The sequence below is a fragment of the Anomaloglossus baeobatrachus genome, chromosome 10 (assembly GCF_048569485.1).
Source record: "Anomaloglossus baeobatrachus isolate aAnoBae1 chromosome 10, aAnoBae1.hap1, whole genome shotgun sequence".
Taxonomy (NCBI): Eukaryota; Metazoa; Chordata; class Amphibia; order Anura; family Aromobatidae; genus Anomaloglossus; species Anomaloglossus baeobatrachus.
The window spans coordinates 55032339-55052743 of record NC_134362.1 but is presented as its reverse complement, the minus strand read 5'-3'; the positions used below and the strand labels follow the sequence as shown (position 1 = coordinate 55052743).

Sequence of the window (20405 nt, the reverse complement as noted above, 5' to 3'; positions counted from 1 at the left end):
CACTCGAGTATATAAATAATGCAAAAGATTACACTAAATATCATTTATTAGAATGGATACATCAATATCGAACAGAGCATTTCATTTACAATAATGACTTAACAATAGGAATAAAAATGGACGCAGGGTACAAGTGAGCGATGGGATAAAAAAGGTCTTCAGCTCTTCTTTAAATGTGTAAAAAAGGTTATTGCTGGGCTACCTGTTAAAAAAAAGAATTCAGCAGGATGCAAATGAGAATTGTACATGAATATCCCAAAATCAGAGGAAGGAAGAATCCAGGTAAGGGCAAGGCTGCCGCAATAGTAGATGGTAATGAAACGGAGTTTATACAACTTTGGGTCAAGTTATTGCTGCTAACCAAGAAGCAAAAGGTGAGCAGGAGTAGGGGCTACCCTTACTGATATTTATAGGACTAAACCCCCAGCAAGTTTAGTTCATGTCTAAATATTGTTATTCCTTTGAAAAGGAGTCAGTCATTACAGAATTACTGTACAAACCAAGCACAGACGATTGGTGCACCCTTGGTGTGGCGAAACAATTCTGTGCAACTTCCCGCTTACTTTGTTTTCTATCTACAGGTGCATCTCAATAAATTAGAATACCTTCAAAAAGTTAATTTATTTCAGTAATTCAATACAAAGAGGGAAACGCATATATTATATAGAGTCATTACACACAGAGAGATCTATTCCTATATATTATATAGAGTCATTACACACAGAGGGATCTATTCCTATATATTATATAGAGTCATTACACACAGAGGGATCTATTCCTATATATTATAGAGTCATTAAATACAGAGGGCTCTATTCCTATATATTATATAGAGTCATTAAACACAGAGGGATCTATTCCTATATATTATATAGAGTCATTACACACAGAGGGCTCTATTCCTATATATTATATAGCGTCATTACACACAGAGTGATCTTTTCCTATATATTATATAGAGTCATTACACACAGAGGGATCTATTCCTATATATTATATAGAGTCATTACACACAGAGGGATCTATTCCTATATATTATATAGAGTCATTACACACAGAGGGATCTATTCCTATATATTATAGAGTCATTAAATACAGAGGGCTCTATTCCTATATATTATATAGAGTCATTAAACACAGAGGGATCTATTCCTATATATTATATAGAGTCATTACACACAGAGGGATCTATTCCTATATATTATATAGAGTCATTCCACACAGAGGGATCTATTCCTATATATTATATAGAGTCATTACACACAGAGGGATCTATTCCTATATATTATATAGAGTCATTCCACACAGAGGGATCTATTCCTATATATTATATAGAGTCATTACACACAGAGGAATCTATTCCTATATATTATATAGAGTCATTAAATACAGAGGGCTCTATTCCTATATATTATATAGAGTCATTAAACACAGAGGGATCTATTCCTATATATTATATAGAGTCATTAAATACAGAGGGCTCTATTCCTATATATTATATAGTCATTAAACACAGATGTATCTATTCCTATATATTATATAGTCATTATAGGCATTACACACAGAGGGATCTATTCCTATATATTATATAGTCATTACCCACAGAGGGATCTATTCCTATATATTATATAGTCATTACACACAGAGGGATCTATTCCTATATATTATATAGTCATTACACACAGAGGGATCTATACCTATATATTATATAGTCATTACACACAGAGGGATCAGTGGTGAGCACTGCAGTCTTGCAGCGCTGGGGTCCTGGGTTCAAATCCCACCAAGAACACCATCTGCAAGACGTTTGTATGTTCTCCCCGTGTTTGTGTGGGTTTCCTCCGGGTTCTCTGGTATCCTCCCACACTCCAAAGCCATACAGATAGGGACTCTGGATTGTGAGCCCCAATGGGGACAGTGTTGCCAATGTATGTAAAGCGCTGTGCAATTAATAGCGCTATATAAATGAATAAAATTAATTATTATTATATAGTCATTACACGAAGCGCGAAGTTGAGGCCCCGCCCCCTGGGAACGCGGGTGGAAGCTGGTGACTCCCAAGACAGGAAGCACAAAGGTCAGTGGGTCCCACGAGACCACTGTCGAAAAACCAAGGGGGAGGGCAGAAACAGCGGCATGTGACACAAGAAGATAAAAAGGCAGGGACACCAGGACTTTGCCGAATCCCGTTCCTGGACAAGCAAGCGGCAGGATGTCTCAGGGGTCCGACAACCAGCAAGTGGAGAGGCACGTTCCCGGCACCGCCGACTGGACTGAAGTACAGACGGAGAAGATGTGCTAGAGAATATAGGCCCAGGCACATTTCATCATAATGCGGTGGACCACCGAGATGAAGGGTCTGGCTGCAGCTGTCCGGGCGCGCGAGATGGAGATGGCCTCGGAGGAGCAGGTAAGCAATGACCCACGCCTTTATGTTCCCCAGGAACTGGCCGTCCCGGCTGAGGGGCCCGGTATGCCACCGTCCGCCACATCGCCTCCCTCGCCACCTATGTCCGCAGCCAACGCCACGATCGGCGGAACCCGTCTTGTCTGAAGAAGAGGACCCAGCAGTGGGGACCTCAGGCCTGACCTGCACCACCGAACCATCACCAGTCTCGGCCCCGAGCCAGGCCGCAACCCTGACAACATCCCATCCGGCCCCGAACCAGGCCGCAACCCCAATGACGTCATCCCCGTCTTCGGCAGTCCGCCCAGCCGCAACAATGATGACATCGGCTCCGGCAGTCAGCCCGGCCGCAACAATGATGACGTCGGCTCCGGCCGCAACAATGATGACATCGGCTCCGGCAGTACGCACGGCTGAAATGGAGGCTGTACCCAACCAGAAGCCACCCGCGGCGGCCGCGTGTGTTGCTACCCAGTACCTGGTCCCGGCTGTAGTACAGCCGGGATGTACCTGCCGGGAAGCAGAGAAGGCCAGTGAAAGATGGGGCCCTCGGTAGATAGAGAGGCTGCTCGTAGCCAGCACCGAGGGCATCCGTGTGGGCCAAGCTTGCGAGCCGGGGAAGGAGCACAGAATCCGTGCCCCGTACTGGGAGCGACAGCAACGGCAGCTGAAACAGGAAATCACTGCCCGAGAAAAGCGTAAAGCCGAGGTGCTGGCACGCACCTACCAAGAAAAGGACCACCTGCGGCAGGCTACCTTTCGGGTGCGGGGCCCGACCTACCGAGGGCAGGTCCGCCACTTTAACCCCCAAAAGGGATGGGGGTTCATCTATGAGCCGGGACTGGACTCCGAAATTTTTGTGTCCCAGAGGGATGCGGCCCCGCATCTGCCAACAGACCACCCAGACCGAGATCGGAAACCTGGGGACCTAGTGAGTTACACACGACAACGTGGAGAAAGGGGGTGGTTCGCCCTGGACGTTAAAAAGTGGATGGTGGTCGATGGGCAGCCATGTCTCCAAAACCCCTCACAGACCCCTGCAAGAGAATAAGAAGTAAATGGTAGTGGTTTTCGGCTACCCGTTAACCTGTTAAAGTTTACCCCGTTTTCAGTTTAAAAAAATGGACCAAGACCTCAGGACTGGTGAGGTCACCCCAAAAACTTGTTGGGTGCTGTAAATACCCCTAACTAATTTGTTGTTACTCCTCACCTACTGCACTGCCTCTGGAGAGGTCGATTGGAGGAAAGGCCTGCGGTGGAGTAGGCCGAGGCCCAGTCACTAATAAAACCGGTAGCTAACCTCCAGGCCGAGGGCTCCCGGACTTTGGGACCCTTGAGATGGACTGCCGGGTAAGGAACTTTTTACCCGGACCGTGCAGGCGTCACCCGGTACAGCTGAGGACTGGGGAAAAGGGGTGCCCACCATGATTAGAGGTGGCACCAAGGAACCAGGTTGTTTGGGTGGCGAATGGAGGAGGGGAAAGTAATGTTATCATGTTTGCAACGTTAATGTGCCTCCCGTCAGGGAAGAAATGTTCTTAAAATGTTTTACCTTTTCTTTCCTGTTTATTTTAGAAAAATAAGAAGAAAAAAAAAGGTCAGTGGTCGGACAGCCTGCGGACGGGCTGTATTCAACCAAGGGAGAATGTGACGCCCTGGCGCCGCCAGGTGGTCACAGAAAAACAATACACCCCACACAACACCATCCACACCAGGTACCATCTGCCACAAAACCCTAGCCACCCCCCTCAGGGTAGGAAGGACACAACAGTGGGCAGGACCAGGCGGATTGGGAGCGCCCATCTAGGGGTCTTGAGGATCCGTGGGCGGGAACAAAGAGAGAAAGTGAAGTAGAGGAAGAGAAGCGAAATGAGGAGGAGAGAGTCAAGGCTGAGCCTAGTGACGGGTAGCCAGGGTAGTGGCCCTGGTGTACTGGCTAGGAGGCAAGCAGTGGACAGTGTCCAAAGGCGACGGGAGTCTGGTCGCGGGAAATCCAAAGTGGACCGGGATAGGGTTGGAGCCCACCGGTACCGACAGCGGAGATCCGGTCCGGAAACCATGCACAGGCGGGGTACTTGGACCCTAGTTAGAAGACGGTTGCAAGCCCCTTCTCTAATTAACCAGGCCGGGAGCAAGGTTCCAGACTTTGTTCCAGTGTGTTAGCCCAGAGAGAGCGAAACGGCAGCCCATGGCGGGGAATAGGGTATCCGCAAACACCCACTGAGATCCCAAGGGTCAGTTTTCGCGGGCACATCTCCCAACCAAAAACAGAACCGGGAGAGGACTTCCCCGTTCCACACGAGGTTGTCCAAAATAGAAGAAAAGTACATAGTGCCCGAGGAAGGGACATTGGTACACCAGCAGGGTGTGGGAACCGAATATACCCAGAAGCGGCAGCCGGCCACTGACACCTTGGTTTACCAGCACAGTTGTGTGCAATCATTTAATGAGTACACCAACACCCACCGTTCCGGCCCGGCGCGCCACCTCCGGCAATCATCGCCTCCCGTGTTCTGGACACTGAGCCCCGGGGCATCCACCCCTACCCACAAAGGGGTTAACACCCAGCTGCAGCTCCATCGCCCCCGGGTGCTCCCCAACAGCAGCGGTGGTAATCCACCTTACCACACACCGTGGGTGGCGTCACGAACTGTTAGAACAATCCCGTGTACACATTACATCCCCTTTTATTTAAGTGTCCGCGCGACCCCCGGGTCCGGAGACCCCTCGAGCCACTGCGGATCCGAGCAGCTTGGCTGCCGACGTGGGGGGCGGCACAATTACACACAGAGGGATCTATTCCTGTAAATTATATAGAGTCATTACACACACAGGGCTCTATTCCTATATATTATATAGTCATTACACACAGAGGGATCTATTCCTATATATATTATATAGTCATTACACACAGAGGGATCTATTCCTATATATTATATAGAGTCATTACACACAGAGGGATCTATTCCTATATATTATATATAGAGTCATTACACACAGAGGGCTCTATTCCTATATATTATATAGAGTCATTACACACAAAGGGATCTATTTCAAGGGTTTATTTCTGTTAATGTTGATGATTATGACTTACAATCCATCAAAACCCAAAAGGACATCTCAGAAAATTAGAATAATTGCCACAAAACACCTGCAAAGGCCTCCTAAGCACTTAAAATGGTCCCTTAGTCTGGTTCAGTAGGCTAGACAATTCTGAGGAAGACTGCTGACTTGACATATGTCCACAAGGCAGTCATTGACACACTCCACAAGGAGGGTAAGCTGTAGAAGGTCATTGCTAAAGAAGCTGGCTGTTTACAGAGTGCTGTATCCAAGCATAGTAATGGAAAGTTGAGTGGAAGGAAAAAGTGTGGTAGAAAAAGGTGCACAAGCAACCGGGATAACCGCAGCTTTGATAGGATTGTTAAGAAAAGACCATTCAAAAATTTGGGGGAGAGTCACAAGGAGTGGACGCTGCTGGAGTCAGTGCTTCAAGAGTCACCACACACAGAAGTATCCAGAACATGGGCTACAAGTGTCGCATTCCTTGTGTCAAACCACTCATAACCAATAGACAACGCCAGAACGTCTTATCTGGGCCAAGGAGAAGAAGAACTGGACTGTTCTCAGTGGTCCAAGGTGTTTTCAGATTAAATTAAGTTTTGCATTTCATTTGGAAATCGCGGCCCCAGAGTCTGGAGGAAGAGTGGAGAGGCCACAATCCAAGCTGCTGAGGTCTAGTGTGAAGTCTCCACAATCAGTGATGGTTTGGGGAGCCATGTCATCTGCTGGTGTAGACACTGTGTTTTATCAAGACCAAAGTCAGTGCAGCCGTCTACCAGGAAATTTTAGAGCACTTCATGCTTTCCTCTGCCGACAAGCTTTTTGGAGATGGAAAAAGGGAATTTTGTTTACTTACCGTAAATTCCTTTTCTTCTAGCTCCTATTGGGAGACCCAGACAATTGGGTGTATAGCTTCTGCCTCTGGAGGCCACACAAAGTATTACACTTTAAAAAGTGTAACCCCTCCCCTCTGCCTATACACCCTCCCGTGGACCACGGGTTCCTCAGTTTTGGTGCAAAAGCAGGAAGGAGAAAACTTATAAATTGGTCTAGGGTAAATTCAATCCAAAGGATGTTCTTAGAACTGAAGACCATGAACCATAAGAACAATTCAACATGAACAACATGTGTACACAAAAGAACAACCAGCCCGAAGGGAACAGGGGCGGGTGCTGGGTCTCCCAATAGGAGCTAGAAGAAAAGGAATTTACGGTAAGTAAACAAAATTCCCTTCTTCTTTGTCGCTCCATTGGGAGACCCAGACAATTGGGACGTCCAAGAGCAGTCCCTGGGTGGGTAAAAGAATACCTCAATCGAAAGAGCCGAAAACCGGCCCCCTCTTACAGGTGGGCAACCGCCGCCTGAAGGACTCGCCTACCTAGACTGGCGTCAGCCGACGCATAGGTATGCACTTGATAGTGCTTCGTGAAAGTGTGCAGACTAGACCACGTAGCTGCCTGACACACCTGCTGAGCCGTCGCCCGGTGCCGCAAAGCCCAGGACGCACCTACCGCTCTGGTAGAATGGGCTTTCAACCCTGAAGGAAGTGGAAGCCCAGAAGAACGGTAGGCCTCGAGAATCAGTTCCTTGATCCACCGAGCCAAGGTTGACTTGGAGGCCTGAGAGCCCTTACGCTGGCCAGCGACAAGGACAAAGAGCGCATCTGAACGGCGCAGGGGCGCCGTGCGAGACACGTAGAACCGGAGTGCTCTCACTAGATCCAAAGAGTGCAAATCCTTTTCACACTGGTGAATTGGATTAGGGCAAAAGGAAGGCAAGGAGATATCCTGATTGAGATGAAAAGGAGATACCACCTTAGGGAGAAATTCCGGGACAGGACGCAGAACCACCTTATCCTGGTGAAAAACCAGGAAGGGAGCTTTGCATGACAGCGCTGCAAGCTCAGACACTCTCCGAAGAGACGTGACTGCCACTAGGAAGGCCACCTTCTGCGAAAGACGGGAGAGAGAGACATCCCGCAGCGGCTCAAAAGGCGGCTTTTGAAGAGCCATCAGGACCCTGTTAAGGTCCCAAGGTTCCAACGGACGTTTGTAAGGTGGGACTATGTGGCAGACCCCCTGCAGGAACGCACAAAGCATAAAACTGAGGAGCCCGTGGTCCACGGGAGGGTGTATAGGCAGAGGGGAGGGGTTACACTTTTTAAAGTGTAATACTTTGTGTGGCCTCCAGAGGCAGAAGCTATACACCCAATTGTCTGGGTCTCCCAATGGAGCGACAAAGAAATTTCATTTTCCAGCAGGACTTGGCACCTGTCCACACTGCCAAGAGTACCAATACCTGGTGTAATAACCACATTATCACTGTGCTTGATTGGCCAGCAAACTCGCCTGACCTAAACTCCATAGAGAATCTATGGGTTATTGCCAAGAGGAGGATGAGAGACACCGGAGCCAATAATGCAGACGAGCTGAAGGCTGCTATCAAAGCAACCTTCCATAACACCTCAGCAGTGCCACAGGCTGATCGTCACCATGCCACGCCACATTGATGCAGTAATTCATGCAAAAGGAGCCCTGACCAAGTATTGAGGCATTTACTGTACAGACTTTTCAGTAGGCGCCAACATTTGAGTTTAAAATCATTTTTTTAGTTGGTCTTATATAATATTCTAATTTTCTGAGATAATGACTTTTGGGTTTTCATTGGCTGCAAGCCATAATCATCAACATTAACAGAAATGACTTAAAATAGATCCCTCTGTGTGTAATGACTCTATATAATATATAGAAATAGATCCCTCTGTGTGTAATAACTATATAATATATAGAAATAGATCCCTCTGTGTGTAATGACTATATAATATATAGGAATAGATCCCTCTGTGTGTAATGACTCTATATAATATATAGAAATAGATCCCTCTGTGTGTAATGACTATATAATATATAGGAATAGATTCCTCTGTGTGTAATGACTCTATATAATATATAGGAATAGATCCCTCTGTGTGTAATGACTCTATATAATATATAGAAATAGATCCCTCTGTGTGTAATGACTATATAATATATAGGAATAGATCCCTCTGTGTGTAATGACTCAATATAATATATAGGAATAGATCCCTCTGTGTGTAATGACTATATAATATATAGGAATAGATCCCTCTGTGTGTAATGACTCAATATAATATATAGGAATAGATCCCTCTGTGTGTAATGACTATATAATATATAGGAATAGATCCCTCTGTGTGTAATGACTCTATATAATATATAGAAATAGATCCCTCTGTGTGTAATGACTATATAATATATAGGAAGAGATCCCTCTGTGTGTAATGACTCAATATAATATATAGGAATAGATCCCTCTGTGTGTAATGACTATATAATATATAGGAATAGATCCCTCTGTGTGTAATGACTCTATATAATATATAGAAATAGATCCCTCTGTGTGTAATGACTCTATATAATATATAGGAATAGATCCCTCTGTGTGTAATGACTATATAATATATAGGAATAGATTCCTCTGTGTGTAATGACTCTATATAATATATAGAAATAGATCCCTCTGTGTGTAATGACTCTATATAATATATAGGAATAGATCCCTCTGTGTGTAATGACTCTATATAATATATAGGAATAGATCCCTCTGTGTGTAATGACTCTATATAATATGTGCGTTTCACTTTTTGTATTGAATTACTAAAATAAATTCACTTTTTGATGATATTTTAATTTATTGAGACGCACTTGTATCTATGGCATTCTTTGGCTCCTATAAAGTCAGAGTTGTCAAAGGAATAAGGGGATGGAAATAGATGGAAAAAAACAAAAACAAGTAGGTGGAAAGATGCACAGACCTGGTTGGTCACATCAAGGGTGCACCGAGCGCCTGTGCTTGGTTTGAACAGTGATTTTGTTCCGACAGTCTCCCTTTTAAATAAAAAAAGTTTAATCACCCACACGGATATATAAAACCATAATCCAGTCATCGTCATTCAACCATCCATGCCGAATAAAAATACATTAAAATATTCATGCTAAAAAGAGAAAAAATAATTATATAATAATAATAATAATAATAAAATAATTTCACTCTTACCGTCGTATCCCCTCAGCAGAATTTGGCAGATTCTCGTTCACGTTCTTTAATAAAAACAAGATGTAGCTGGTCCATAGAGTCACATTCAGGGGGTTTGCCTTCACAGCACGAATAAAGATCTGCATAAACCAGAAACGTCAGTAATCCTGCACTGGAATTACCTAATGTGAGTTCACAAGTTCAGTCATATCCAGGGTTTCTTTAAAACACATTTTTCTTCATGCTTATAAATAGCAAAAGAAAGAGCAGTTTAGGTCAGAAATGCAAAAAGCAAATCAAAAAAAAAAATAAAAATAATAAAAATACAAAAAACCCTATATATAAAAAAGTGAGTACACTCATCACATTTTTCTGAATATTTTATTATATCTATTTATGGGATAACACTGAAGATCTGCCCCTGTGATACAATGTACAGTGTCAGTGTGCAGTTTGTATAACAGATTCAATTTGGTGCCCTCTAAATAACTCAACACACAGCCATTAAAGGGTTATTCCCATCTCCAAGATCCTATCCCAATAAGTAGTAGGTGTAATGATAATATTAGTAAATACCTCCCATTAGAAATGTAGTATAGATCTCCCGATACAGCCATGTCTCTTACCTCATATGCAGGGCATTGCAGGACCTTAGGTACCTATGGCTACGGCCACAAGCAACTAACTTACTGTCACTATATGAGTGGTTGCAGCCATGGATATCTAAGCTGCAATGCCCTGCACATGAGGTAAGAGACATGGCTATATTAGGAAAACTATACTACATGTCTAATGGGAGAGGTATTTGCTAATATTATTACACCTGCTACTGTGAGAATATAATATATTTTTCTATGTGCTTTTCTACTGTGAGAATACAATTCATTTTTCTACATGCTTTTTCTATAACCAAGTTTTCTTTTCTATAGGAAGTTGGAGACTGTAAAATAGTCTACACCAAGGTCAGCAGCTGATATCGTGAAACAAGGGAACAGAATGAAAATAGTGATTACAATAGCGGCTGTATCTGCGCAAGTCCAAAATTATTACTGTAAGTTACGTAACAAAGACTTTGCAAGCTATGGAGTCGGAAAACAGGAGGGGCTAAACAGGAAGTGCTAAATGGATAACAAGCACAGGCTTTCTGCATATGCTTTTAATATAGCCAATGGTATACTTAGGAATTTTACTAATAGATTAACCTATTATGGTTCTATAAAAATGCTTGTAAAAATAAAGCAAGGCACATGTGCACCTGCTCTTACTGAGAGGAGTTTATACCAGACATTCTCGTGTGGTCTGAATTCCTTTGCTGGCATTCAGTGACCTTCAAACTGAGATTTAGCAGACATTCACTGTAAAGCCCGCTTCACATGCTACAATAAATCTTACGATGTGTCGGCGGGGTCACGTCGTAAGTGACGCACATCCGGCATCGTAAGTATGATTGTAGCGTGTAAAACCTTCGTGCAATTACGATTGAACGAAAATCCGTTCACCGCATGCACGTCGTTCATTCCTCAAACAATGAACGTCAGGTTGTGCAATGTTCCCGAGGCAGCACACATCACAGTGTGTGACACCCTGGGAACATTGAACGACAGCTTACCTCCGTCTGCGGCTCCTGCCGACAATGCGGAAGGAAGGAGGTGGGCGGGATGTTTACGTCCCGCTCATCTCCGCCCCTCCGCTTCTATTGGCCGGCTGCCGCGTGACGTCGATGTGACGCCGAAAGTCCCTCCCACTCCAGGAAGTGGACGTTCGCCGCCCACATCGAGGTTGTATGGTAGGTAAGTACGTGTGACGGGGGTGAATCGTCTGTGCGGCACGTTCAACAAATTGAACGTGCTGCACATACGATGGGGGTGTTGCAAATCGCATACGATATTGTATGCGAAATTGCAACGTGTAAAGCAGGCTTTAAGGAGATCTCTTTCCTGAAACTGTGGAATTCTCCTTAACACTAAATATTGGGATAGGACCTTGGAGATGGGAATAACCCTTAAACGTCTAAACTGCTGTCAACAAACGTGAATACACCCCTGGGTGAATATGTCCAAATTGTTCCCAAACTGTGAATATTTTGTGTGGCCACCATTAACTCTCTTGGGCATGGAATTCACTAGAGCTTGACAAGAGTCGCTGGATCCTCTTCCATCCTCCATGGCGACATCACGGAGATGGAGGATGTTAGGGACCTTCTGTTGGAGGAAGCACCACAGATGCTCAATAGGGTTTAGGTGTGGAGACGCCTGGCCAGTGCAGGACATTTACCCTCAGTTATTTAGCAAGGCAGTCATCGTCTTGGACGCCTGGCCAGTCCAGGACCTTTACCCTCAGTTCTTTAGCAAGGCAGTCGTCGTCTTGGAGGTGTTTTGGGTCGTTATGTTGGAATACTGCCCTGCAGCCCAGTTTCTGAAGGGAGGGGATTGTGCTCTGCTTCAGTATGTCACAATACATGTTGGCATTCATGCACTCAACTTCTGTGGTCGACCGTGGGGAGGTCTGTTCTGAGTGGATCCTGTCTTGTTAAACTGTGGGATGGTCTTGGCCACCGTGCTGAAGCTCAGTGTCAGGGTGCTGGCAATCTTCTTATAGCCTCGGCCATCGTTATGTAGAACAATTCTTTTTTTCAGTTCCTCAGTGAATTCTTTGCCATGAGGAGCCATGCTGAACTTCCAGTGACCAGTATGAGAGTGTGTGTGAGAGATAACACCAAATGTAACACATCTGCTCCCCATTCACACCTGAGACCTTGTAACACTTATGAGTCACATGAAACCGGGGAGGGAAAATGGCTAATTGGACACAATCTGGCCATTTTCACTTAGGGGTGTACTCACCTTTGTTGCCAGCGATTTATACATTAATGGCTGTGTGCTGAGTTATTTAGAGGACACCAACTTTACCCTGTTATACAAGCTGCACACTGACACTGTACACTGTATGACACAGTCAGATCTACAGTGCTGTCCTATGACCAGATCTAAAATATTTACAAAACGTAAGGGGTGTACGTACTTTTGTGACACTGTATACACACACACAAATACATATACACACACACAATGTATATACGGTATACACATAGCAAGATTTTGGATATAGTCTAACAAAATTTCTACTACTTTAACCTAATGGTCGCATACTACAGTAAGTCCATATCTCTTTATATGGCTCAAAGACTGTGGATAACATGGAGGTGACAGTTACACATATACATTAGTAATAAGTTAAAAAAAAAAATCTTAGACAACATCCTAGATTAAAAATAACAAAACAACTGAAACATTTTATATTAAAAAACCAAACACAAATATTTAAATGTGACTTGCAATAATTTAGCTTCCCGTTAAAAAATAAATACATTAAATAAAGCAATGGGATCCAAAATGTTGAGGCGCAGAGTCCGTAACCTGGAAAGCGAATGACTTGGAAGATTGGGTTAAGCAATTGGACTCAACCCCCAGACCCCCATCATTTAAGACTTTTGACAAGTCATTTTTAAAGTCTACCTCCACTAAATTTCTCAGATCTAACAAGCCTGGAGAGACGTTCCTGCCCACTGACCAGTACTATCCTATGGGTAATCCTATGGTGCCCACTCACTATTATTTGTAGGCATTGTATGGTAGCAATAGAAAATGTACCACCCAGAGTGCAGTAGCCTCTGTGTATAGTCGCCTTCACATCGGGTGCGAGAGATTTAGTGGGGTCACACACAGAGTGATCGGACACTAACAAGTTTGGGCAATAGGATTTTTCACAATGTAAATTCTGAATTTTCCTTTGTTGCCAATGAAGCTTAAAATGTTGCATTCAGCCAACTTTAGCCCAATGTGAATGGAGACCTTTAGTGCTGGTCGGGCATATGAGTGATCTAGAAGGAGCTGGACTCCTTGACCCAAAAAGTAGAGATGAGTGGACCCAAACTTTTAGCTTCAGTGTTCATAGCGAAATCAGACTTTACAAAAAGAAAAAAAATCAGTGTTCGAATTTGGAGTTCGGGTGGTATACAGATGCAAACTAGAGATGAGCGAACCCGAGGTTTGATGTTTGTATGAAACACAGACTTTACAAAAAGAAAAAAAAAATTGAAAAACCCTGCCTCCCTTCCCCAAGAAATGATCTGTTTATGGCTGGCTATATGTGGGCAGAGACCCCAACTGCTAATTACTGACTTCCATTGGGGTTCAGGTCAAGTTTGGGTTCCAAACCGATCTTAATTTAAAGTTTGGTTGTACCTGCTGTCATGATCCAGGTCTGTATTAGCCACTGTGGTTTGATTATTTCACCCAGCTCCGGACTGATCATGGAAGGAGTTAACTCCTCCCTGTCTCGCTCTTGTTTCCGGGACATTATATCCTGGTTCTGCACCTCTGGTTCAGTGCCAGTGATAGTTTATGCTCTACAGCGTGTGTTAATGGCTCTGGTGAGTTACCTGATCTGTCCTGCCTCCCAGCTACCTTGTTCTGACCTGTACTCTCCTCGTTCGTCCGTCTGTCCCGATCCCTGACTACTCGCTCCTGTCTACTGTGTACCCTTCCGAAAATCTGACCTGTATCCTCGTTCCTAAATTCGTCTCCATCTCTTCTTTCTGTTGGATACGTGACTTCCCAGCTTCCGACCCTCGGCTATCACCTGACCACGATTTGATTATCCCTATGCTATTGACGAGACCTCCTGCTGCTGACCTGGTTTACTGACTACTCTACTGCCCTCTGGTGGTTTGCCTGCTAACTGCACTCTGAAGCTACAATGCTTAGTACAGCGTGACACCTGCCGAATTGAACGTCCACGGGTCCACTCATCTCTATTTCTAACCACTCACACGAGCAGCACTGTGTTCTGGTTCACTCGTTGCTCGGCACAGTGCGAGCCGCTTGTGGTGTTTGAACGGCTCGCATTGGGGGGTAACAGTGTTATTGGATGTATTGTATACAAAATAAAACCCGGACCACCCTGCCCTAGAAGTGTTCTACTTATGGCTGGCTGCATGTGGACAGAGGGTCAAATTGACCAATCAGTGACTTCCAATGAGGTTAGGGTACAGAAGAGAACTTTAGATAAAGTCCGATTGAACCCACCGAACCAAACTTCAACAGGTCCACTCATCTCTACCGATAAACTGTTGGCCCTAAGCCTGCAGAAATTATATGGAGGATAGTTAGTGTGAGTCTTTCCCTGTTTAGTAGAACAGCAGTTCTATTCAGGTGAAATAACTACTTTTGCCCCATGAACCTTGCAAAAATCACCATTCAGCCACTCCCAAATGTAAGTACCCTGGACCTCATCGTCAAAGATATAGACAAGAAGAGGTAAACCTGAAAGGTCTTATCTTGGGGTGGTCTTGGGCTTTAGGTTTTAGATTAAAAAATATCATTTGAAACTTGCCTTTTCAATTCCAGTTGTCGGAGTCCTTTTGAAACGCCATCTTCCATGTCCACGTAAAGAATTTGCAGAGTTTTGGACAAATGTAGTTGTCGGAGTAAAATAATGATCTCTCCCGTAAGATGGAGTCACCCCATGCACTCCTTGTACAAGTATTAACAATTTCAGCTTTCAGGTCCGATCGCCCCCTCCACCTACCCCATACATTCCACACAACAACATTCAGTGCCTAGTAGTGGGCTGTACAGGAAAAATAGGCAACGACTAGACTACTAATCCATACCCAAGGGCTACATCTATGGGTGGGCAATTTCCTGCTAAGAAGCCGCCCATCACATGAGAAATCTATGAGCGCATACACATACAACTCGCTCACCCAGTCCCTCGTGGTGAATACATTCTCCGATATTCTTTTACGCAAAAAAAACAAACAATCTTGCAAACTGATCTCCCAATACATAAGCAATGAATATATATATATTGCAAATACAGCTGTATATACAAATCACTTTTAAGAGATATGAAAGCATACAAACATATACGTATACACTACGGGCCTGATTCATTACTGTGTTTGCGCCTGGTTTATATATATAGCTTTTTGTTTGTCTTGAGCAGGTTTTTGTTTATTTTTTGTGCCATATTCTTCTTTTCATCTGCGCCTTTTAGACGTTTTGTGGGCGAGGATTCGGGCTTCCCAACTTTTACGCCTGATTGATCAGTTGCGGACCTTTTAAAAAGTCGCTTATTTTTTTTTGGTACAAATGTGATGTGTGCATGAAATGTTGTGTAATTGTTAACCCATTACTTGCCAAATTAGAAGTTTTCATTTTTTTTTATTAAATGACAGATTTTTAATGGAAAAAAAATTAAAATTAAAATGAAATTTAAGTAAAATTAATGAATTTAATGTATAAATTAAATGAATTAATGATTAATTTAATGAATTTTAAGCAAAAGATTAGGCGTCCCAAAAAAAGATCAATGGTAGATAATAGGTTAATGAAACATGCAAACATTTGCACGAAGATGGCACAAAAAGGGTAAAAAAACAAGAGCATTTTTTAATTTGCAGGAAAGATCGATTAAGGCAAAAAATAAAACATAAAAAAATTACAAAAAAAAAGAGAATTAACCTAAAAAAATGCAAATAATGAATCGGACCCTATATGTATAAACACAGCTTATAACATTTAATAATGGGAAAGACGGTACAGTGCTCGCAGGAAATTCAGATGACCGCTCTTGTGTCCGCTAAGACGTCACTCAGCATAAGTGCTGCTGCTTGTTTATTACCTTGGGGAAAGCATTGCACCCTCTTCTAGCTGCATCCCCTGGGACTCGAAATGCATATGGTTTAGAGGAGTGATTCTCAAACTGTGGGGGGCTCCTCTAGTTGTTGGGTGGGGCACAGATGAGGAGGCAGTTATTACAGTGGTGATTGCAAATTGCAAAAGTTCTCCAAATTTGGGTTTGGAAACATAATTGATTCTTTTTTTGTTTTTCTCCATCCCTACCCCCAGCCCCCTCTCCCTTTCCCTCCCTCTCCCAGCTCTCTTCCTTACCATCCCTCACCCCCACACTTTTTCCCTCCCTTTCCCCCTACTTCCCCATCTCCCTTTCCTTCCCCTCTCACCCACTTTTTCCCCACCTTGCCCCCTCTCACCCACTTTTCCCCTCCTTCCCCCCACTCCCTTTCCTCCCCCTCTTGTCCCCTTTTCCCCACCATGCCCCTTCTCACCCACTTTTCCCCACCTTCCCCCCTCTCCCTTTCCTCCCCCTCTCACCCACTTTTCCCCACCTTGCCCCCCCACCCACTTTTCCCCCACCCACTTTTCCCCTCCTTCCCCCCACTACCTTTCCTCCCCCTCTCTCCCACTTTTCCCCTCCTTTCTTCCCCCTCCGTATACCTCCTTCCCTTCCCTCCCACATATCTCCCCCTCCCCCTCCCACCCACTCTCTACTTATTTTTAGGTTATGATACAAAATAACAATTGAGCAGTAACATTAATTTTGGCGTGGCGTGTGATCACAGATGGCGAGGCTCCAGGAGGAAATCTTTGAGAATCCCATAGTTAAAAAGGTGAGTATCCAGAGGCAGATGACACTTGATTGGGTTTTCCACTACAATGAAACTGATGAACTCTTCTTCGAATACGTCATCTGAACCAGTGCCCCCAATACGTGGCGTGGGTGGGCGGCTTCTGAGCTCACTCCTTTCATTTCACCATTCCAGCAAGTGCACTAACCAACACCGGCAGGGGAACATCTTTCCTGTAGCCATATATATGCATCTAAAGCAGAGGGGAAACTCCTGTATTGACAAATCCTGTCTTAACACAGGACAGAAGGGGAAGACAGGGGATCCTTTGTGCACAGTGAATGTCTCCAAGTAAATAATTAATACTTGAAACTTGTCAGTGCTTTGAACTTTGGACTTCTGCAGTATGGAAGGGAGAAACAATAAGTGTCAACCACAGGCTGCACTGCTATCTATGAGAGAATATTCTCAGCCTGAACAATATAGTGAAAACATAATGGTCTTGAGGCTTTTTATTTCTTTTTTTGTTAAGGATTCTGAAAAGTGAGACACAATGGGGAATTACAATAAGACAGTAACTATACAAGGACTGAATCTATGTGATGATCACACAATGTATCACGGCAGTTTTCGCTCACACATAACCCGGTGATGAGTGCCGATATCTTATGAATGCCGATTTTCTTGTGGCCGCTCAAAGGAAAGGAAGTGGTTTTTAGCATTTTTAGACAAATTGCTGCCTCTATAAGATGAAGAAGCAAAGTTAACGAATGAAGGGAACCATCTTGGCCCCATTTTAGGCTACAGGGAGAGAATAGCAGTGATCTGATTTCCAGATATCAGCTCTTCCTCTCTAGGCATATTGCTCCAGACTGTAACAGACGTGACTTGGTTAATATAGGCAAAGATTATTTTCTTTTAACATCTCGCCATCAGCAGCAATCTTGATGCAGAAAATCTTGCTGTGGATACAGCCTCTCAGTTTATCTTCATCTAACTTCTGCCATAATAAATATGTTTAATACACTTACTGGATTTCCCATCCAGAAGCGGATGATTATTCAGAAGTCCTCGTTCTGCTGCCAATTCAACATTAACATAGATCTGAACTTCTGTTTCCAGGATTTCTCTTGCGCTGCACCAGTTCTCTGGAATGCGCTACCCGAGAAAATCAAATGTATTCCCAACATCTACAGTGCACACATTTTTAGTGTTGCCTATTTTATATCCGAATTTAACTCCTTTTCCAATTTTCCTAATCGACAAATCTTAAATTAAATAATATGTCTTACACTTCATGTACCCTAGTGCATCGCTTATCTGTGTTTAGACTAAGGCGGGCTTTGCACACTGCGACATCGCAGCCCGATGCTGCGATGCCGAGTGCGATAGTGCCCGCCCCCGTCGCAGCAGCGATATGTGGTGATAGCTGGCGTAGCGAAAAGTATCGCTACGCCAGCTTCACACACACACTCACCTGCCGTGCGACGTCCCTGTGGCCGGCGGCCCGCCTCCTTGTTAAGGGGGCGGGTCGTGCGGCGTCACTGTGACGTCACACGGCAGGCGGCCAATCGGAGCGGAGGGGCGGAGATGAGCAGGATGTAAACATCCTGCCCATCTCTTTCCTTCCGCATATCCTACGGAAGCCGCAGTGAGGCCGGTAGGAGACGTTCCTCGCTCCTGCGACTTCACACACAGCGATGTGTGCTGCCGCAGGAGCGAGGAACAACATCGGACCGTCGCGTCAGCGTAATCATGGATTACACCTACGCTGCACCGATGATACGATAACGACGCTTTTGCGCTCGTTAATCGTATCATCTAGGCTTTACACACTGCGATGTCGCATGCGATGCCGGAAGTGCGTCATTTTCAATTTGACCCCACCGACATCGCACCTGCGATGTCGCAGTGTGCAAAGCCCGCCTAATACTTGCAGGGTGGCTGATGTATCGCTACGGCTTGACCTATTTTATATAAAAGATGGCTGGACAATTGTCCAAATCACATACTTTCACCCTTATTACCTCTTAAGGGTGCTTTACACGCTGCGACATCGCTAACGATATATCGTCGGGGTCACGTCGTTAGTGACGCACATCCGGCGCCGTTAGCGACATCGCAGTTTGTGACACCAAGGAGCGACGATCAACGATCGCAAAAACGTCAAAAATCGTTGAACGTTGACACGTCGCTCCTATTCATAATATCGTTGGTGGTGCATGCCGCTGGTTGTTCCTCGTTTCTGCGGCATCACACGTCGCTATGTGTGACACCGCAGGAAAGACGAACATCTCCTTACCTGCGTCCACCGGCAATGAGGAAGAAAGGAGGTGGGCGGCATGTTACGGCCGCTCATCTCCGCCCCTCCTCTGCTATTGAACGGCTGCCGTGTCACGTCGCTGTGACGCCGCACAAACCGCCCCCTTAGAAAGGAGGCGGATCGCCGGCCCTAGCGACGTCGCAGGGAAGGCAAGTCCGTGTGACGGGTGTAAGCGGTGTTGTGCGCCACGGGCAGCAATTTGCCCGTGACGCACATCCGACAGGGGCGAGTACGCTCGCTAGCGATATCGGTACCGATATCACAGCGTGTAAAGTGCCCTTAATACTTGCAGGGTGGCTGACGTATCACTTTGGCTTGACCTATTTTGTACAAAAGATGGCTGGACAATTTTCCAAATCACATGCTTTCACCCTTATTACTTCTTAAGCTATGTGTGCACGCTGCGGTTTTTTTTCTGACCACAAAGATGCAGCGTTTATGGCCCCAAAAAAAAGCACAAAAATGCAGCCACAGGAAAAACTCTATGTATAAGGTCCTTTAGAGTGTAAGGTATGTCCCCACAATCAGGACCCGCTGCGTCCTGGATGTGGAGGGTCCTGACATGTTGTGCCGGCAGTCTCCTCCGCAGGAGACCGCAGCTGCTCGTACCCACAATCCGGGCTCGGGTAGTTGCGGTTTCTCGCTGTGTTCTCCCTGCGGAAAACACTTGCATCTCTATGAGGCAAAGAATTGACATGCTGCGGCTCGGAAAGCCGCAGCGCAGGTCAGTTTACGCTGTGTACACTTCTCGCACAGGGAGTGTGGGATTTCTAGAAATTCCATCCACTGTGCTTGTACTGTACATCACAGCGTTTTGGACACAGCTGAAACATGCTACATCCAAAACGCTGTGAACCCTGGTCATGGGCACGTACCTTAAGATTAATTTGGACCAGTAATTACTAGTTAATGGATGACATGAATCAGCTGACAGGTTCCCTTTAAATCTGAAATAGGGCTGACTACACCTGAGATTCAGAATTTTGCAAAACTGGATTGTGACATGGAAATGCTTCAAGGGAATGTCCTTCTTTTAAAGATTATTGATCAAAAGCATGAAAAAGGGGAAAAAATAAATAAATGAGTAAATAAAAACAAGCTTTTACTTACCCTGCGGATGTCCA

At 44.8% G+C, this 20405-nt stretch overlaps 1 protein-coding gene across 1 annotated transcript in view; it reads right to left on the bottom strand.

The window, feature by feature from the left end:
- LOC142255225 (pre-mRNA-processing factor 39-like) overlaps nt 1-20405 on the bottom strand; it is an 85289-nt gene that overhangs the window by 47387 nt on the left and 17497 nt on the right. Inside the window, exon 4 of the mRNA XM_075326739.1 lies at nt 9548-9666. Coding sequence (XP_075182854.1) covers nt 9548-9666 — 119 coding nt within the window. The remainder of the gene's footprint in view (nt 1-9547; nt 9667-20405) is intronic.